Below are 22,841 nucleotides of genomic sequence, written 5' to 3' on the forward strand. Positions count from 1 at the left end.
GGTCTCTGTCCTCTCTTCTGTCTAGCATGTTGGTCTCTGTCTGTCCTCTCTTCTGTCTACCTGTTGGTCTCTGTTCTCCTCTCTTCTGTCTAACATGTTGGTCTCTGTCTGTCCTCTCTTCTGTCTACATGTTGGTCTCTGTCTGTCCTCTCTTCATGTTGGTCTCTGTCTCTCCTCTCTTCTGTCTACATGTTGGTCTCTGTCCTCTCTTCTGTCTACATGTTGGTCTCTGTCCTCTCTTCTGTCTAACATGTTGGTCTCTGTCTGTCCTCTCTTCTGTCTACATGTTGGTCTCTGTCTGTCCTCTCTTCTGTCTAACATGTTGGTCTCTGTCTGTCCTCTCTTCATGTTGGTCTCTGTCTGTCCTCTCCTCTGTCTAACATGTTGGTCTCTGTCTCTTCTGTCTCCGTGTTAATCAACACTACCATCCTCACAGCCATGATTCATTCCATAATGGCCACTAGACCAGAGGCTTTTCAGAGGCTAAACACAGTGCTTGTCCCTCTTGTTGTTTTAATTGTCCTTTTGTGAATCACACATCATCTGATCTGGGGGCTTATAAGGACATATTCTCCCTTCAATCAGGAATAAAAAAGGGGCCTCTGTCAAGTGGGGGCATGTCAGCGCACCTCTGAATATGATGTAGGCTCTCTCTCTCTCTGTGCTGCTGTCATCATCGTTGGTTCAGTGTAGAAGCGTGTTTAAACTACAGACAGCCTCGCTGATGTCATAGGACAGGAATGCAGTCACATGACACACAGATTGTGAGTGAGATGAAATGATGCCCTTGTTTTTTTTGTTTTTTTTACCACAGACAGCAACCCATGGGTGTTCCAAATGTCACCCTATTCGATAAATAGTGCACTGTGTACTTCCGGTTAAAAGAAGTGCACTATATAGGGAAAAGAGTGTCATTTGGGACACAGACCCTACCTAAGAACAAGCAACAGAACAGGAAGTCATTTTTTTATTAAAAAAGTAAATATATTTTAAACATAACAGGTAAAAACTCAGTGACTTTTGATTCAGATCTAATTGGGAGAGACAGAGAGAGAGAGAGAGAGAGAGAGAGAGAGAGGTGTCGTCCTTTGGTTTAATGACTGTGTAATTACTGACATGAAGGGGATGATCACCCAGCCGTATCAAAGCATTACAATCTCCCAGCAGGTAAAAAAATGTCTAGTGGTTTTAAAGAAGAGAAGAGTGAGGCCTATCTTCTCGTCTATCCCCTCCTCCTTTAAATTGGTAGCAGCTGCCTCAGAAGAGGAGCCGGGGCCTTGAAGTGCAGGGCAGGATTACTGAAGAACACAAAAGGAGTGTTTTGGAGGAGGAGGGAGGGGGGGGGTTATGCCTGTCCCCCTTTTTTTTTGAAAGGGGATCATTTAGAGCCTTCAGCCGTAGATCATCTCTGGCTTACATCGTCTGAGCTGGGGCTGGGGCTAAATGTGGCTGGCTGGGGGGAATCTGGATCGGGATGGGGCCATTATCCTGTAGATCTCTGCGAGGGGTGTGTTTGATGGTGAGAGTGGGGGGGGGTGTGGGGGTCTATTCCTCCAGAGACATCCAGCCAGGGCCTTGGTCCGTCTGACTCCCCTTTTCTGAATGCCTATCTATTGGTATGCAGCATCTCACAATAATAAGTGGAGTAGGGGACGAGGGGATGAGGGGACGAGGGGATGAGGGGAGAGGAGAGAGGAGAGGTCCTCCTTCTCCTATTGGGTAGTCGGAGTCCAAGGGGGGTGGAGGCAGAATAAGGGAGGGGATGAGGGGAGGCCCTCCTCCAATTACTGGGCAGTCATTAGAGTCCTGGGGGGGGGGGGGTGGAGGGGAGGCCCTCCTCCTATTATTGGGCAGTCATTAGAGTCCGGGGGGGGGTGGAGGGGAGGCCCTCCTTCAATTATTGAGCGGTCATTAGAGTCCGGGGGGGTGGAGGGGAGGCCCTCCTTCAATTATTGAGCAGTCATTAGAGTCCGGGGGGGTGGAGGGGAGGCCCTCCTCCAATTATTGGGCAGTCATTAGAGTCCTGGGGGGGTGGAAGGGAGGCCCTCCTTCAATTATTGGGCAGTCATTAGAGTCCTGGGGGGGTGGAAGGGATTGAATCGAGCACTTAAGATACAGTGAGTGTACAAAACATTATGAACACCTTCCTAATATTGACTTGCACCCCCCTTTGCCCCTTAGAACAGCCTCAATTCGTCCCGACGAATTGCCGAATTGGACTCTCCAATGCCGAATTGGACTCTACAACGTGTCTAAAGTGTTCCACAGTGATGCTGGCCCATGTTAACTCCAATGCTTCACACAGTTGTGTGAAGTTGGCTGGATGTCCTTTGGGTGGGGGACCATTCTTGATACAAATCAAATCAAATCAAATGTATTTATAAAGCCCTTCGTACATCAGCTGATATCTCAAAGTGCTGTACAGAAACACAGCCTAAAACCCCAAACAGCAAGCAATGCAGGTGTAGAAGCACGGAGATTAGAAACCTAGAGAGTAACCAGGCTCTGAGGGGTGGCCAGTCCTCTTCTGGCTGTGCCGGGTGGAGATTAGAAACCTAGAGAGGAACCAGGCTCTGAGGGGTGTGCCAGTCCTCTTCTGGCTGTGCCGGGTGGAGATTAGAAACCTAGAGAGGAACCAGGCTCTGAGGGGTGGCCAGTCCTCTTCTGGCTGTGCATGGTGGAGATTAGAAACCTAGAGAGGAACCAGGCTCTGAGGGGTGGCCAGTCCTCTTCTTCTGGCTGTGCCCGGGTGGAGATTAGAAACCTAGAGAGGAACCAGGCTCTGAGGGGTGGGCCAGTCCTCTTCTGGCTGTGCCGGGTGGAGATTAGAAACCTAGAGAGGAACCAGGCTCTGAGGGGTGGCCAGTCCTCTTCTGGCTGTGCCAGGTGGAGATTAGAAACCTAGAGAGGAACCAGGCTCTGAGGGGTGGCCAGTCCTCTTCTTCTGGCTGTGCCCGGGTGGAGATTAGAAACCTAGAGAGGAACCAGGCTCTGAGGGGTGACTGGTGGAGATCAATAGAAAATGGCCAAGATGTTCAAGCGTTCATAGATGACCAGCAGGGTTAAATAATAATAATCACAGTGGTTGTCGAGGGTGCAAAAGGTCACCACACAGGGATCTGTTGAGCGTCAAAAACCCAGCAGTGTTACAGGAGTGACAACAGGTGGGTCTGGTCAGGAGTGACAACAGGTGGGTCTGGGTAGGAGTGACAACAGGTGGGTCTGGGTAGGAGTGACAACAGGTGGGTCTGGTCAGGAGTGACAACAGGTGGGTCTGGGTAGGAGTGACAACAGGTGGGTCTAGTCAGGAGTGACAACAGGTGGGTCTAGTCAGGAGTGACAACAGGTGGGTCTAGTCAGGAGTGACAACAGGTGGGTCTAGTCAGGAGTGACAACAGGCGGGTCTAGTCAGGAGTGACAACAGGTGGTTCTAGTCAGGAGTGACAACAGGTGGGTCTAGTCAGGAGTGACAACAGGCGGGTCTAGTCAGGAGTGACAACAGGTGGGTCTAGTCAGGAGTGACAACAGGTGGGTCTAGTCAGGAGTGACAACAGGTGGGTCTAGTCAGGAGTGACAACAGGTGGGTCTAGTCAGGAGTGACAACAGGTGGGTCTAGTCAGGAGTGACAACAGGCGGGTCTAGTCAGGAGTGACAACAGGTGGGTCTGGGTAGAAGTGACAACAGGTGGGTCTAGTCAGGAGTGACAACAGGGGGGTCTAGTCAGGAGTGACAACAGGCGGGTCTAGTCAGGAGTGACAACAGGTGGGTCTAGTCAGGAGTGACAACAGGTGGGTCTAGTCAGGAGTGACAACAGGTGGGTCTAGTCAGGAGTGACAACAGGCGGGTCTAGTCAGGAGTGACAACAGGTGGGTCTAGTCAGGAGTGACAACAGGCGGGTCTAGTCAGGAGTGACAACAGGCGGGTCTAGTCAGGAGTGACAACAGGTGGGTCTGGGTAGGAGTGACAACAGGTGGGTCTAGTCAGGAGTGACAACAGGTGGGTCTAGTCAGGAGTGACAACAGGTGGGTCTAGTCAGGAGTGACAACAGGTGGGTCTAGTCAGGAGTGACAACAGGTGGGTCTGGGTAGGAGTGACAACAGGTGGGTCTGGGTAGGAGTGACAACAGGCGGGTCTGATGATTTTGATTTTACGATCACTTTTTTTATGATTTTATGATTTTGTGCCACTGGCCCGCACACAACTGTATCCACGGTGGTCTAATGAAAGAAAATCCATAAATATAGTTGTTGAGTGGATTATCCCTTTAAGTGTGTGTTCTTGCTGCACAGTGAAATGAAGTCCATGGGCTCATCTTACCTGGTGTCAACATTACAGGCTGGTGAAGGTGGTGTAATTGTTTGTGGAATGTTTTCCTGGCACACGTTAGGCTTCTTGATACCAATTGAGCAACATTTCCACACCCCAAACAATTCAGGCTGTTCTGGAGGCAAAGGAGTGTCTGACCGAGTACAAGATGGCCACTGAATGTATATCTGAATGTATGCATACATTTAAGATAAACAATATTCCACACCCCCATTCCATGATTTAAATTTTGACCTACCAACACCATCACCCACTTATCCCAAGGCCACTCAACGTACCCTGTCCCGTTGCTCAACTTACCTCACACCTTTTTTGACCACCTACAGTATGTTTTCAAGACTTCATTTTTTAAAAACCTTTATTTAACTAGGCAAGTCACTTAAGAACAAATGAATACCTTCAATGACAGCTGGGCCAATTGTGCACCGTACTATGGGACTCCCAATCACGGCCTTGATGCGATACAGCCTGGATTCGAGCCAGGGACTGTAGTGACACCTACTAGCACTGACATGCAATGCCTTAGACCGCTGCGCCACTCGGGAAGCCCAACACCAACACTCTTATGTTTACATGAATTCTGATCACGTCCAGAGATACACAACATCCTGAAATACGTGTAGATACATTTGTCAGAAAGAATCGTGTATTTCCCTTGACGTAGTGATGCCGAATGTAAAAAAATATAAAAATAAATTGTCTCAACTTAACCCATTCCTCCCCAAACCTTACCACTCCCTAACATGCTATGATTTCTCCACACGAAGCTCTCCTCTGTTAAAACTCCCAGGGTGTTATGCCAAAAGTCATGGATAAAGAATGATCTACTGTGAGCTCCATCATGTGGGAACAAAGATATAAAACATCTCTCTTTTTATTTTTCCTTTTCTATACCACTTGTCAAAATATATTCCATGTGAAGATGACAGTAGGGATTCATGACATTGTTGTGGGGATGTGGGGATATGGGTTGTCTTCCCCCCCCCCCCCCCACCCCCCAGACAGAGAAGAAGAGACAAGGCCTAACAGTGGATTTACCGAGGATCGTTCTAGTCGGTTAATCCCAGTACCTCTTTCAGTCTTTTCTTTTCAGACAGTGCGTTTGTCAACGTGGCAAGCAGAGAACGTTATCAAGTGAGACTCCTTCCTGGCTCTTTCCTTCGACCAGGACAGAGAAATATTTACTCTTCATGTCTTGGTCTGTACATTGTTTCAGATTGATAGTTCCAGATAGAGATGTTCATTTGATAGGCCTCTTGGACACTCCTACACTTTCTAACAATTATTAAATGTAGTATTTATGAAGTAGAAAAATACTAAAAGAACTAGATCGGGTAAATACTGGATCTATACTATACATTTCTAGAACTAGATCGGGTAAATACTGGATCTATACTATACATTTCTAGAACTAGATCGGGTAAATACTGGATCTATACTATACATTTCTAGAACTAGATCGGGTAAATACTGGATCTATACTATGCATTTCTAGAACTAGATCGGGTAAATTCTGAATCTATACTATGCATTGACAGAACTAGATCGGGTTAATACTGGATCTATACTATACATTTCTAGAACTAGATTGGGTAAATACTGGATCTATACTATGCATTGACAGAACTAGATCGGGTAAATACTGGATCTATACTATGCATTGACAGAACTAGATCGGGTAAATACTGGATCTATACTATACATTTCTAGAACTAGATCGGTTAAATACTGGATCTATACTATACATTTCTAGAACTAGATCGGGTAAATACTGGATCTATACTATACATTTCTAGAACTAGATCGGGTAAATAATGGATCTATACTATACATTTCTAGAACTAGATCGGGTAAATAATGGATCTATACTATACATTTCTAGAACTAGATTGGGTAAATAATGGATCTATACTATACATTTCTAGAACTAGATCGGGTAAATACTGGATCTATACTATGCATTTCTAGAACTAGATCGGGTAAATTCTGAATCTATACTATGCATTGACAGAACTAGATCGGGTAAATACTGGATCTATACTATGCATTGACAGAACTAGATCGGGTAAATACTGGATCTATACTATACATTTCTAGAACTAGATCGGGTAAATAATGGATCTATACTATACATTTCTAGAACTAGATCGGGTAAATAATGGATCTATACTATGCATTGACAGAACTAGATCGGGTAAATACTGGATCTATACTATACATTTCTAGAACTAGATCGGGTACATACTGGATCTATACTATACATTTCTAGAACTAGATCGGGTAAATACTGGATCTATACTATACATTTCTAGAACTAGATTGGGTAAATACTGGATCTATACCATACATTTCTAGAACTAGATCGGGTAAATGCTGGATCTATACTATACATTTCTAGAACTAGATCGGGTAAATACTGGATCTATACTATACATTTCTAGAACTAGATCGGGTAAATACTGGATCTATACTATACATTTCTAGAACTAGATCGGGTAAATACTGGATCTATACTATACATTTCTAGAACTAGATCGGGTAAATACTGGATCTATACTATACATTTCTAGAACTAGATCGGGTAAATACTGGATCTATGCTATGCATTGGCAGAACTAGATCGGGTAAATACTGGATCTATACTATACATTTCTAGAACTAGATCGGGTAAATACTGGATCTATACTATACATTTCTAGAACTAGATCGGGTAAATACTGGATCTATACTATACTATACTACTGGAACTACATTTTACTGTACATGTGCATTTTCTCTGAGGTAGTTAAATCTGTTCAACAATGATTATTTCAATAACAATTTCTGTAAAGAATCGGTTTGATTCTTCCCACCACAATGATAGCTACATAAGAAATGGCTAAGATATTGGGAAACCTGTAACATACAGTAAAACCTATTAGGAAACCTGTAACATACAGTAAAACCTATTGAGAAACCCATAAAATACAGTAAAACCTACTGATAAACCTGTAAAATACAGTAAAACCTACTGATAAACCTGTAAAATACAGTAAAACCTACTGATAAACCTGTAAAATACAGTAAAACCTATTGGGAAACCTGTAAAATACAGTAAAACATATTGGGAAACCTGTAACATACAGTAAAACCTACTGAGAAACCCATAAAATACAGTAAAACCTACTGATAAACCTGCAAAATACAGTAAAACCTATTGAGAAACCCATAAAATACAGTAAAACCTACTGAGAAACCCATAAAATACAGTAAAACCCATAAAATACAGTAAAACCTACTGAGAAACCCATAAAATACAGTAAAACCTACTGAGAAACCCGTAAAATACAGTAAAACATATTGGGAAACCTGTAAAATACGTTAAAACTCTTGATAAACCTGTAAAATACAGTAAAACATGTTGGGAAACTTGTAAAATACAGTAAAACCTATTGGGAAACTTGTAAAATACAGTAAAACCTACTGAGAAACCCATAAAATGCAGTAAAACCTACTGAGAAACCCATAAAATACAGTAAAACATACTGTGAAACGTATAAAATACAGTAAAACCTACTGATAAACCTGTAAAATACAGGTAAACCTATTGAGAAACCTGTAAAATACAGGTAAAACTATTGAGAAACCTGTAAAATACAGGTAAACCTATTGAGAAACCTGTAAAATACAGGTAAACCTATTGAGAAACCTGTAAAATACAGGTAAAACTATTGAGAAACCTGTAAAATACAGGTAAACCTATTGAGAAACCTGTAAAATACAGTAGCCCCTTCACAGTCATGCAGTCTGCCGGGAGGGACAGTCCTATAATAACCCAGGAGTGTGACGGTGAGATGGGGCTTGGTTCTGTTTAAATCCATCCATACGTTGTGCTGCCTCCTCCCACCTCAGACCGGGGATCCCATGCAGTTATCAGACCAATACATTACTGTTTTATGAGCCCCCCAGTATGGAGGCTGATGGAAACCCTACCAGGTCATACCGATTGATAGGCATTCTCCTCGGCTATCAGATGTTCGCTTCGTCTTTCTAGAGTCACTGTGAAGACAAGCCTCTCAGCTCCACGGTCTAGGGCTGAGTCCCAAATGGCAACCTCTTCCCTGCATAGGAATATAAGCCCTGGTCAACAACAAAAAAAGTGCATAAAGTAGGGAATAGGGTTGTATTTGGGATACAACCTTAGGACATCTAGCTGCTCCCCCTAGCTACCCTGGGAGCTGTCATCGTGTTGTACGGTTAAATGTTTAACGGCCTCAAAAAAAAAAAAAAAGGATTGGGCTGTAGTATAAGATAATGTCCCGTAATTCCTACTGACTGCTACAAGCAGATGGTAGATATAAAGAGACAGGAATCATCCTCTCTCTGGTCCCCGATATTACGCTCTTCTCATAGGGGTCAGACGGGCCAGGAGATTCCCCTGAACATATCACTTTTCATATTACCCTTCACATTTGTCTGGGAATAAGTGTTATAACGGGGTCAAATGGTTAGTGCTGAGATTTAACTTGACACAGAATTAGATGTTTGAATTTACAACACCATACCAAGTCATTCATAAGCCCTTGGAAAACTGTAAAATACAGTAAAACCTATTGGGGAAACCTGTAAAATACAGTTCAACCTATTGGGGAAACCTGTAAAATACAGTTAAACCTATTGGGGAAACCTGTAAAATACAGTAAAACCTATTGGGAAACCTGTAAAATACAGTAAAACCTATTGGGAAACCTGTAAAATACAGTAAAACCTATTGGGAAACCTGTAAAATACAGTAAAACCTATTAAGAAACCTGTAAAATACAGTAAAACCTATTAAGAAACCTGTAAAATACAGTTCAACCTATTGGGGAAACCTGTAAAATACAGTAAAACCTATTAAGAAACCTGTAAAAAACAGTTAAACCTATTGGGGAAACCTGTAAAATACAGTAAAACCTATTGGGAAACCTGTAAAATACAGTAAAACCTATTGGGAAACCTGTACCAAGTAATTAATGAGCTCTTCCCATACATGTATGTTCTTAATGAACTTATCACCCAAACTTGTACTATCTTAAACTAAAAATCTAAAGCTGAAAATCATCCCACTTTTTTCTTTGCCTCCCCGAACCACAGCATCTGATCTGTAGATGGTGACAGGAAGACATAGCCTTGCTTTCCTGCCACTATCAGTTGACGGGATCTTGTAATGACTAGTGGGAGGAAAGAAGGGTTCACACCTTGCTGAGTAGAGGGAAACTTTATCCAACTGGATTCATCCATCCCTCCAACCCATGTCACTCACTGAGTGCCCCCCCACCCCCACTAATCCAGGCAGCTCCACCACCCAGCTCCACACAACTCCACTACCCAGTTCCAGTCAGCTCCACTACCCAGCTCCACGCAGCTCCACTACCCAGTTCCAGTCAGCTCCACTACCCAGTTCCAGTCAGCTCCACTACCCAGCCCCAGGCAACTCCACTACCCAGTTCCAGTCAGCTCCACTACCCAGTTCCAGGCAGCTCCACTACCCAGTTCCAGGCAGCTCCACTACACAGTTCCAGGCAGCTCCACTACCCAGCTCCAGGCAGCTCCACTACCCAGTTCCAGGCAGCTCCACTACCCAGTTCCAGGCAGCTCCACTACCCAGTTCCAGGCAGCTCCACTACCCAGTTCCAGGCAGCTCCACTACCCAGTTCCAGGCAGCTCCACTACCCAGCTCCAGTCAGCTCCACTACCCAGTTCCAGGCAGCTCCACTACCCAGTTCCACTACCCAGCTCCAGTCAGCTCCACTACCCAGCCCCAGGCAGCTCCACTACCAAGTTCCAGGCAGCTCCACTACCCAGTTCCAGGCAGCTCCACTACCCAGTTCCAGGAAGCTCCACTACCCAGCCCCAGGCTGATCCAAGCAGCTCCACTACCCAGTTCCAGGCAGCTCCACTACCCATCCCCAGGCAGCACCAGGCAGCTCCAGGCCCCAGGGCCCTGTGTGTCTCTCTGTCCCCTAATCAGAATGCAACATGATCTTCAGAAAGGAGGCTCATAATCTCCTAGCCGCAGGCTGACTGATTCTCTTAGAAAGGAGGCTCTCCTAACCGCAGGCTGACTGATTCTCTTAGAAAGGAGTCTCTCTTAGCAGCAGGCTGACTGATTCTCTCAGAAAGGAGGCTCTCCTAGCAGAAGGCTGACTGATTCTCCTCAGAAAGGAGGCTCTCCTAGCCGCAGGCTGACTGATTCTCTTAGAAAGGAGGCTCTCCTAGCTGCAGGCTGACTGATACTCTCAGAAAGGAGGCTCTCCTAGCCGCAGGCTGACTGATTCTCTTCAGAAAGGAGGCTCTCCTAGCTGCAGGCTGACTGATTCTCTTCAGAAAGGAGGCTCTCCTAGCAGCAGGCAGACTGATTCTCTTCAGAAAGGAGGCTCTCCTAACAGCAGGCTGACTGATTCTCTTCAGAAAGTAGGCTCTCCCAGCAGCAGGCAGACTGATTCTCTTCAGAAAGGAGGCTCTCCTAGCAGCAGGCTGACTGATTCTCTCAGAAAGGAGGCTCGCCTAACCGCAGGCTGACTGATTCTCTTCAGAAAGGAGGCTCATAATCAGGCTGACTGATTCTCTTCAGAAAGGAGGCTCTCCTAGCAGCAGGCTGACTGATTCTCTTCAGAAATGAGGCTCATAATCAGGCTGACTGATTCTCTTCAGAAAGGAGGCTCTCTAGTAGCAGAAGGCTGACTGATTCTCTCAGAAAGGAGGCTCTCCGAGCCGCAGGCTAACTGCTTCTCTTCAGAAAGGAGGCTCATAATCAGGCTGACTGATTCTCTTCTGAAAGGAGGCTCTCTCCTAGCCGCAGGCTGACTGTTTCTCTTCAGAAAGGAGGCTCATAATCAGGCTGACTGATTCTCTTCAGAAAGGAGGCTCTCTAGTAGCAGAAGGCTGACTGATTCTCTCAGAAAGGAGGCTCTCCTAGCCGCAGGCAGACTGATTCTCCTCAGAAATGAGGCTCATAATCAGGCTGACTGATTCTCTTCAGAATGGAGGCTCTCCTAGCAGCAGGCTGACTGATTCTCTCAGAAAGGAGGCTCTCCTAGCCGCAGGCTAACTGCTTCTCTTCAGAAAGGAGGCTCATAATCAGGCTGACTGATTCTCTTCTGAAAGGAGGCTCTCTCCTAGCCGCAGGCTGACTGTTTCTCTTCAGAAAGGAGGCTCATAATCAGGCTGACTGATTCTCTTCAGAAAGGAGGCTCTCTAGTAGCAGAAGGCTGACTGATTCTCTCAGAAAGGAGGCTCTCCTAGCCGCAGGCTGACTGATTCTCTTCAGATAGGAGGCTCTCCTAGCAGCAGGCAGACTGATTCTCCTCAGAAAGGAGGCTCATAATCAGGCTGACTGATTCTCTTCAGAGAGGAGGCTCTCGTAACCCCAGGCTGACTGATTATCCTCTCTACCTGCCCACTACTGGTGTATAATTTTATTTGATCACTCTGTGGGTGCAGAGAATGTTCTTGTCATGCAGTAAAATTCTGTAGAGACTCATGATTGACATAAATTCACTGAAAACCTGCTGTTCTCTCACTAGATCTCTCACCTAATCTACAGTTTTCCCTACTAGCATATCAACACTCATTTACAGTAAGAAAATATCAATTATTTCAATGGTTAAATTAAGATTCTACATATGTATATCACACTGACAAATCACGTTAACTTGTTATCAGTAGTTTACCTGGTAGCAGGTCTATAATGTTATATCAGTACCAGGTCTATAATGTTACATCAGTACCAGGTATATAATGTGTTATCAGTACCAGGTATATAATGTTATATCAGTACCAGGTCTATAATGTTATATCAGTACCAGGTCTATAATGTTATATCAGTACCAGGTCTATAATGTTATATCAGTACCAGGTATATAATGTTATATCAGTACCAGGTATATAATGTTATATCAGTACCAGGTATATAATGTTATATCAGTACCAGGTATATAATGTTATATCAGTACCAGGTCTATAATGTTATATCAGTACCAGGTCTATAATGTTACATCAGTACCAGGTATATAATGTGTTATCAGTACCAGGTATATAATGTTATATCAGTACCAGGTCTATAATGTTATATCAGTACCAGGTCTATAATGTTATATCAGTACCAGGTCTATAATGTTATATCAGTACCAGGTCTATAATGTTATATCAGTACCAGGTATATAATGTTATATCAGTACCAGGTATATAATGTTATATCAGTACCAGGTATATAATGTTATATCAGTACCAGGTATATAATGTTATATCAGTACCAGGTCTATAATGTTATATCAGTACCAGGTCTATAATGTTATATCAGTACCAGGTCTATAATGTTATATCAGTACCAGGTCTATAATGTTATATCAGTAGCAGGTCTATAATGTTTTATCAGTACCAGGTCTATAATGTTATATCAGTACCAGGTCTATAATGTTTTATCAGTACCAGGTCTATAATGTTTTATCAGTACCAGGTATATAATGTTACATCAGTACCAGGTCTATAATGTTATATCAGTAGTTTACCTGGTAGCAGGTCTATAATGTTATATCAGTACCAGGTCTATAATGTTATATCAGTACCAGGTCTATAATGTTATATCAGTAGTTTACCTGGTAGCAGGTCTATAATGTTATATCAGTACCAGGTATATAATGTTATATCAGTACCAGGTCTATAATGTTATATCAGTAGTTTACCTGGTAGCAGGTCTATAATGTTATATCAGTACCAGGTCTATAATGTTATATCAGTAGTTTACCTGGTAGCAGGTCTATAATGTTATATCAGTACCAGGTCTATAATGTTATATCAGTACCAGGTCTATAATGTTATATCAGTAGTTTACCTGGTAGCAGGTCTATAATGTTATATCAGTACCAGGTATATAATGTTATATCAGTAGCAGGTCTATAATGTTATATCAGTAGCAGGTCTATAATGTTATATCAGTACCAGGTCTATAATGTTATATCAGTACCAGGTATATAATGTTATATCAGTACCAGGTCTATAATGTTATATCAGTACCAGGTCTATAATGTTATATCAGTACCAGGTCTATAATGTTATATCAGTACCAGGTCTATAATGTTATATCAGTACCAGGTCTATAATGTTATATCAGTACCAGGTATATAATGTTTTATCAGTAGTTTACTTGGTACCAGGTCTATAATGTTACATCAGTACCAGGTATTTAATGTTATATCAGTACCAGGTATATAATGTTATATCAGTAGCAGGTCTATAATGTTATATCAGTACCAGGTCTATAATGTTATATCAGTAGCAGGTCTATAATGTTATATCAGTACCAGGTCTATAATGTTATATCAGTAGCAGGTCTATAATGTTATATCAGTACCAGGTCTATAATGTTATATCAGTACCAGGTCTATAATGTTATATCAGTACCAGGTATATAATGTTATATCAGTACCAGGTCTATAATGTTATATCAGTAGTTTACTTGGTACCAGGTCTATAATGTTTTATCAGTACCAGGTCTATAATGTTATATCAGTACCAGGTCTATAATGTTATATCAGTATCAGGTCTATAATGTTATATCAGTAGTTTACTTGGTACCAGGTCTATAATGTTATATCAGTACCAGGTCTATAATGTTATATCAGTAGTTTACTTAGTACCAGGTCTATAATGTTTTATCAGTAGTTTACTTGGTACCAGGTCTATAATGTTTTATCAGTACCAGGTCTATAATGTTATATCAGTACCAGGTCTATAATGTTATATCAGTATCAGGTCTATAATGTTATATCAGTAGTTTACTTGGTACCAGGTCTATAATGATATATCAGTACCAGGTCTATAATGTTATATCAGTACCAGGTCTATAATGTTATATCAGTACCAGGTCTATAATGTTATATCAGTACCAGGTCTATAATGTTATATCAGTAGTTTACCTGGTAGCAGGTCTATAATGTTTTATCAGTACCAGGTCTATAATGTTATATCAGTACCAGGTCTATAATGTTTTATCAGCAGTTTACTTGGTACCAGGTCTATAATGTTTTATCAGTACCAGGTCTATAATGTTTTATCAGTACCAGGTCTATATTGTTATATCAGTAGTTTACCTGGTAGCAGGTCTATAATGTTATATCAGTACCAGGTCTATAGTGTTATATCAGTACCAGGTCTATAATGTTATATCAGTACCAGGTCTATAGTGTTATATCAGTACCAGGTCTATAATGTTATATCAGTACCAGGTCTATAATGTTATATCAGTACCAAGTCTATAATGTTATATCAGTACCAGGTCTATAATGTTTTATCAGTACCAGGTCTATAGTGTTATATCAGTACCAGGTCTATAATGTTTTATCAGTACCAGGTCTATAATGTTATATCAGTACCAGGTCTATAGTGTTATATCAGTACCAGGTCTATAATGTTTTATCAGTACCAGGTCTATAGTGTTATATCAGTACCAGGTCTATAATGTTTTATCAGTACCAGGTCTATAATGTTTTATCAGTACCAGGTCTATAGTGTTATATCAGTACCAGGTCTATAATGTTTTATCAGTACCAGGTCTATAATGTTTTATCAGTACCAGGTCTATAATGTTTTATCAGTACCAGGTCTATAGTGTTATATCAGTACCAGGTCTATAATGTTATATCAGTACCAGGTCTATAATGTTATATCAGTACCAGGTCTATAATGTGTTATCAGTACCAGGTCTATAATGTTATATCAGTACCAGGTCTATAATGTTATATCAGTACCAGGTCTATAATGTGTTATCAGTACCAGGTCTATAATGTTATATCAGTACCAGGTCTATAATGTTATATCAGTACCAGGTCTATAATGTTATATCAGTACCAGGTCTATAATGTTATATCAGTAGCAGGTCTATAATGTTTTATCAGTACCAGGTCTATAATGTTATATCAGTAGCAGGTCTATAATGTTATATCAGTACCAGGTCTATAATGTTATATCAGTACCAGGTCTATAATGTTTTATCAGTACCAGGTCTATAATGTTATATCAGTACCAGGTCTATAATGTTATATCAGTAGCAGGTCTATAATGTTATATCAGTACCAGGTCTATAATGTTATATCAGTACCAGGTCTATAATGTTATATCAGTACCAGGTCTATAATGTTATATCAGTACCAGGTCTATAATGTTATATCAGTACCAGGTCTATAATGTTATATCAGTAGCAGGTCTATAATGTTATATCAGTACCAGGTCTATAATGTTATATCAGTACCAGGTCTATAATGTTATATCAGTACCAGGTCTATAATGTTATATCAGTACCAGGTCTATAATGTTATATCAGTACCAGGTCTATAATGTTATATCAGTACCAGGTCTATAATGTTATATCAGTACCAGGTCTATAATGTTATATCAGTACCAGGTCTATAATGTTTTATCAGTACCAGGTATATAATGTTATATCATTACCAGGTCTATAATGTTATATCATTACCAGGTCTATAATGTTATATCAGTACCAGGTCTATAATGTTATATCAGTACCAGGTCTATAATGTTTTATCAGTACCAGGTCTATAATGTTATATCAGTACCAGGTCTATAATGTTATATCAGTACCAGGTATATAATGTTATATCAGTACCAGGTCTATAATGTTTTATCAGTACCAGGTCTATAATGTTTTATCAGTACCAGGTCTATAATGTTATATCAGTACCAGGTCTATAATGTTTTATCAGTACCAGGTCTATAATGTTTTATCAGTACCAGGTCTATAATGTTATATCAGTACCAGGTCTATAATGTTATATCAGTACCAGGTCTATAATGTTTTATCAGTACCAGGTCTATAATGTTATATCAGTACCAGGTCTATAATGTTTTATCAGTACCAGGTCTATAATGTTTTATCAGTACCAGGTCTATAATGTTATATCAGTACCAGGTCTATAATGTTTTATCAGTACCAGGTCTATAATGTTTTATCAGTACCAGGTCTATAATGTTATATCAGTACCAGGTCTATAATGTTATATCAGTACCAGGTCTATAATGTTATATCAGTACCAGGTCTATAATGTTATATCAGTACCAGGTCTATAATGTTTTATCAGTACCAGGTCTATAATGTTATATCAGTACCAGGTCTATAATGTTATATCAGTACCAGGTCTATAATGTTATATCAGTACCAGGTCTATAATGTTATATCAGTACCAGGTCTATAATGTTATATCAGTACCAGGTCTATAATGTTATATCAGTAGCAGGTCTATAATGTTATATCAGTACCAGGTCTATAATGTTATATCAGTACCAGGTCTATAATGTTTTATCAGTACCAGGTCTATAATGTTATATCAGTACCAGGTCTATAATGTTATATCAGTACCAGGTCTATAATGTTATATCAGTACCAGGTCTATAATGTTTTATCAGTACCAGGTCTATAATGTTATATCAGTACCAGGTCTATAATGTTATATCAGTACCAGGTCTATAGTGTTATATCAGTACCAGGTCTATAGTGTTTTTCTGTAGTATTTTGACCAAATACATTGTCGTCCACCTCTTTCCCCTCCAACCCAACCTGATAACCTTATATCTGGGCAGAGGAAAGGACAGCTGATCTCTGGTTCTCTCTAAAGACCTAGTGTTTGAGGAAGTAACGCTTCCCTAAACCTGCTGACAAACATTCCCCAGCCACACACACACAGCCTGGTTTCTGGACCTTCTGCCATATCACATGACCAGCTTAAAAAAACGGATACTTCCTGTCCTGTCCATCTAGAGGAGAAATTGACGGGATTAAAGATTTAAAATAATCCCATCCCAAACCTGGGTCAAACGCCACCATCCAATTATGAGGCTCCCTGCCTTTTGAAGGTGACGCAGTTGATCCTGAAACCCCTCATTATGGTTTTATATTAGCCCACTGGGCTTGGGGCTTCTATGGGGACCAGGGCCGGGTTTGGGGGATCTATGCGGACCAGGGCCGGGTTTGGGGCTTCTATGGGGACCAGGGCCGGGTTTGGGGCTTCTATGGGGACCAGGGTTGGGCTTGGGGCTTCTATGGGGATCAGGGTTGGGTTTGGGGCTTCTATGGGGACCAGGGCCGGGTTTGGGGCTTCTATGGGGACCAGGGTTGTGTTTGGGGCTTCTATGGGGACCAGGGTTGGGGTTGGGGCTTCTATGGGGACCAGGGTTGGGGTTGGGGCTTCTATGGGGATCAGGGTTGGGTTTGGGGCTTCTATGGGGACCAGGGTTGGGGTTGGGGCTTCTATGGGGACCAGGGTTTGGTTTGGGGCTTCTATGGGGACCAGGGCCGGGTTTGGGGCTTCTATGGGACCAGGGTTGGGTTTGGGGCTTCTATGGGGACCAGGGTTGGGCTTGGGGCTTCTATGGGGACCAGGGTTGGGTTTGGGGCTTCTATGGGGACCAGGGTTGGGCTTGGGGCTTCTATGGGGACCAGGGTTGGGCTTGGGGCTTCTATGGGGATCAGGGTTGGGCTTGGGGCTTCTATGGGACCAGGGTTCGGTTTGGGGCTTCTATGGGACCAGGGTTGGGTTTGAGGACACTGGGCTTGGGGCTTCTATGGAGACCAGGGTTGGGTTTGAGGACACTGGGCTTGGGGCTTCTATGGGGACCAGGGTTGTGTTTGGGGCTTCTATGGGGACCAGGGTTAGGCTATCGAGATTGGGGCCACCCTACCTGAGACGCTCCCACCATGGCCTGGGCCGATCCCTAGCCCTGGGGGTATGGAGGCCAGGTCGGGGAGAAGGCATCAGGTATGGGAGGCCCACCAGGTTGCCAGGTGACTGATATTCAATAAGGGCCCGGCCAGGTGAAATTCCCCTCAGGCAGAGGGTAGTGGAGCGTATCAGGACGGAGACGTGAGATGGAGACGGTAGATCTCTGATAATTGACTAGATGGAAAACTACCGACTACCACTTCATGGAAGTGTAGCAGGGGCACATGTTATGAATGGGAGTGTGAAATGCTATCTGTATTTGCACGATTGTGGGACATCTTTGTAAAAAAAAAATTGTTTTAAATAAATGATGAGAATTTGAAAAAAAAATGTGATATTTTTTAGAGTAGCCAAGAATATGTATTTTAGCTGACATGTCGGTCCTCATAACGTGAAAGAAGATCAAATAAATGTCCACTGGTCCCCGAGAAGGGCAGGTCTCAGTCTGGTTTAGAGGAATAATTGACTTATTGTCATGTTCATTTGTTTGTGTATTTACTCCTGAATGTGTCAAGTCAAACCTGGACTTAAAGTGTGAATAGAACAGAGCGCCAGTGGGTGGGCAGGGAGTTTTAATGGCAGAGCATAGGCCTACCAATAGACACATACATAAAATAGGTTCTACAATGAGTTTCTCACTATTCAATTAATTGTTGCATGTTTATAGTTTTCTAGCTATTTTAGAGGGTTACGTATAACGTTGTAATTACACAGGACATCTATGTTCTATTTACTGGTAGGCCTACATTACAACGTTGGTGAAAGACCGGATTTTCAATTGGAAACTTGTCGCTGTGAGAACCCGTTTGAGTTTCACAAAAATACTCTTTGTTAGATAGGAAGCCCATGCTTCATGGACAACAGGAGGGAGATGTGGTCTGAGTGATATAATACGTTCCCAGATCTGGGGTCACCGAATGTTTTCATCCGAGCGCAGGAGGGGATCCCTTGGTATTGCCAGGGCCCATTGTGTCACAGCTACGGGCACGAACCTCTTGTCAATTTAGCTTTAGTCGAGACAACAGAGCGCCAGAGCGCACTGAATTATCCACCAATTAAGAGGTGTTCTCTTTAATTTACTTCCTTTGATTTCGTGCGTAACCGTAAATTGTTTCAAAATACGGACATGAGTAAGATAGCCGTTTAATGGCTTGAACATTTTTCATGGGAAAGCTCTCTCTCTCTCTCTCTCTCTCTGGTTATTATTGCCCACTACAGCAAAGCAGGGACAGTTATTTATCTTGTTTTTTGTCCCATAGTAGCAGGACAACTGCACATGACCAAACAATGGGTGTTACATGCTATTTTGCACTGACATGAATCGCTCGGTGGAAACGCGTCCAGGTTGATTCACGGCTCATTAGAAAAACATCGAACTATCTATCATTCTTATTTCTCACACGATGTTTTAAAAAAATATATCACTCCGCGTTTTATGCTGTGAGCGATGAAACTCCCCCCAACCCCCCGCTGAATAAACTGAAAACAGGTGTGAACTATTCAATTCCACAAGTGTCCATCTATCCATACACACCGTTAAAGAAGACCAGTAGCTGAACTTCTGAACTGGGCAGAAATAAAGAGGTGATGTGTCTTGAATCTCAGCGTAAATCGGGTTTATTCAAAGCGACAAGCTGGAAAATGTCTCAGTCTCACCTACTGTTTTCATACAGTTGAGGAGGCATGAGCTAATGATCACAGAGGAAACTTCAGCGAAAGGTGAGGCCTTCATTGTTGTAGCCTGTTACGTGAATGGGACGTTTCTTTCTTCTTACATTCAATATAAAATATCATTGATCAATTTATGAACTGAAGCCTACTGGAACTGTATTCTCGAGTCTGAGATGGAATATCTGGCTGATTGTCTGGAAAGTTTATGAATGGAATGGAGGGAGTGAGGGAGGGAGGGAGGAGAGAGTACACGGCGGGGTGTAGGATTAATTCCAACCTCGATTAAACCTGAAATACTTCTGGTAAATAATTGTCAGTCCCATTATAAATACTGTTTGGTATTGTAAAGAGTCAGTGACCATGTTCTCCCACACCATTAACAGCTGTAGCCTATCAAATCCCACAGGCGCATTAGTGTTTTCAACGTAAACTTACAATGTAATGAGCCATAAATTAAGATTTACACGTTAATCATTTCAAGATTTTAGTGTTTATAAGTAAAATGGAATCGTGCGTTAAAATGAAATAGAGCGCTGGTTTATTGCAAAGTTGAATATTATGGCGGATAAATCTGAGACATCTTCACTTTGACAAGTCCGCTAGAAAATATGACAGAATCAATCATTTCAGATATTACATTTATTCAAAACGTTTGACAATAGGCTTAAATAAAATATACACACACACACACACAATTCCTTCTAAAAAAAAAAAAGTACACAAAGTGGTCTCCAAAGAGGGCTACTAATTTAGGCTATTTAACAAAACATAAATCTGCAGTAGCAGTAGTAATAGTGTTCTATTTATAAACAAAATACAAGATCTTCCGAACGGCACTGTGACGTCATCCATACGGCCAATAGATAATAAAACAAAGGTGGAAGGAAAAGAGTACAGGTGAATGTTTACTCCAAGGCAAGACCCCATTCCAGGGCTCCAGTTGGGCATAAAAACAACAACGTTGGTCTTAATTATGCTCTTAAAATGCTAAAGTCGAACGTAGTTTCGACCCACTTTGAATCCAGATTCAATCACGAGAAAGTATATTTAAGACATTGCTATAACACGTTCTTTTTATGGAATGCGTAACGTGAATAATAATCATGGTAATTGATGTACTCACTGAGTACTTTATACAAGAATGCCAACGTGTTGCATTATATTATCTACATATATCTGACATCATTAGGACAAGGCTTATAGCCTACTGCCTTACACCTCGGTTCCTTCGCGGCTGTACATCAAATGATTAACACTGAAGTGGTTTGGGAGAGAGTTGGTGAGGCCCAGGCCTCCACTGTGATTGTTCTGTGCTGATGTGTAGTAGTTCATTCTATTAGCTGTGGAGAGGTGAGTGGTATCAGTGTTCAATGGCGTGATTTGAGAGGGCGAGTATGAACCAAGTCCGGACATGTTCTCTCGGGTCTGATGAGGCGACAAATCCCCCATAACATGTCCTCCTGAACCAAAGTCCCCCCTGCCCCCCTCCCGGGTAGAGCCGTTGTTACTCCCCGCCAGCATCGTGTTCATAGTGGAGACAAAGTTGTTGTAACAGGGACTGTGTTCCACAGACGGGGACGGGGATGATTTGGGCTCGGAGGAACCAGGGGAGTTCTGGAGGCTGAGAGGGGATGAACTCATGATGCTGGCCGTGTCGGAGAGCTTCAGGGCGGCCGTGTCTTCTGACTTCACCGGAAGAACAGTGTTGTTGGTGTCTCCTCCGTTCAAGTCAGCTCGTCTCTTTCTCTTTCTTCGGAAGTTGCCGTTATCGAACATTTTCTCACAGTTTGGGTCCAATGTCCAGTAATTTCCCTTTCCTATGAAAACATGAAGACAGGACACAACAGACAATGTAGGCCTGAACGAGATATCACAGGTCATTACTGTTCTAGTCTACTGTCAGACACGTCTTACCAAAATCACATGGCAAAGGTATGACATTACAAAATGACACATTTAATAATAAGTGTAAATAATGACGAGTTAATTACAAGTACAACAGGTATTGTAACTTACCAGGATCATCGTCATCCCGGGCAACTTTCTTAAAACAGTCATTCAGTGACAGGTTGTGTCTGATTGAGTTCTGCCACCCAGCTTTACTCTTCTTATAAAACGGGAAATTCTCTGCCACATACTGATAGATGTGACTCAGCGTCAACCTCTTGTCCCCGGCGCCCTGGATAGCCATGGCTATGAGCGCTGAGTAAGAGTAAGGAGGTCGAACCATCTTGAAGAGTTCCTGCTGGCTGGAGATCGACAGCCATCCGAGGTCAGCTCCACCAAACCCCGTAGGAGGGGGCAGGAACTGCCGCTGGTTCGCTCCGTATCCAGACTGTATGTACGATGTTCCATTCAATCCCGTCAGGTATGGAGACGAGTCGATGCTCGGTCCGTTTAGCCACAGGTACGGGTTGGTGGTCGGCGAGGTGTACTCACCGAGGCCGTAGCTTGGAGGATGCGCCGGCGGCCTCTGCGGGTGGTGACCATGATGGATGTTTTGCTGGTGCTGGTACATGCTGCCGAAGTTATCGCAGTACACGGCCATATCCAGGAGCTCCTGTGCGCTGTGGTGCTGAATGGGGCTAGTCTGCGCGTTGGATGGCTGCTGTCCAAAAGCGTTCATAATCCGTTCTATTTGAGTACGAATCCTGGTATCTTCTTCTATCATCAACAACATGCGGTTCCTTTCCCAAAGCGTCTGTTTCCGTCAGTCTCTCCCAGAGGACTGAAGGCTAGACCCAAGGGGAGGAGGCGTATTTAAGCGTTCCGCCTGGAGCGTCGACAGGTAAAACCCCTGTGAAAGGAACTGTCTCGAGGGTGACTCCCCCTTCTCCGTCACGCTTCAGTCGAATTGTCTTAACCGAATCTGTGCATCAATGGGAGAGATACTGGTGAGAGATACTGGCCCACTCATTAATGCCGTTTTAGGAGTTAACCTGGAGCAAGATAGGCTGAGTAATTTACCGCGCATGTATAGCCTAATAAGCATACGCAATAAAAAAAATAGGCGTTTAGGCTACAAGTTATCCAATAAAAATTGTTTTACAGTAGGCCAATCATATTTCCACTTTTACGCACGGACACTTT

At 42.6% G+C, this 22,841-nt stretch overlaps 1 protein-coding gene across 1 annotated transcript; it reads right to left on the reverse strand.

Annotated features, from left to right (window-relative positions):
- Nucleotides 1-20,375: 20,375 nt before the first annotated feature.
- Nucleotides 20,376-22,566, reverse strand: LOC110511284 (forkhead box protein I2-A-like). Its single transcript, XM_021592264.3, has 2 exons — nt 21,768-22,566; nt 20,376-21,568 (listed from the first exon to the last, which is right to left on the reverse strand). The coding sequence occupies exons 1-2, from the start codon at nt 22,429-22,431 to the stop codon at nt 20,964-20,966; spliced, it is 1,269 nt and encodes a 422-aa protein (XP_021447939.3). The 5' UTR covers nt 22,432-22,566; the 3' UTR covers nt 20,376-20,963.
- Between the last annotated feature and the right edge of the window lie 275 nt (nt 22,567-22,841).

This window comes from Oncorhynchus mykiss, unplaced genomic scaffold, assembly GCF_057628025.1.
Source record: "Oncorhynchus mykiss isolate SJ-2025 unplaced genomic scaffold, ASM5762802v1 scaffold103, whole genome shotgun sequence".
Taxonomy (NCBI): Eukaryota; Metazoa; Chordata; class Actinopteri; order Salmoniformes; family Salmonidae; genus Oncorhynchus; species Oncorhynchus mykiss.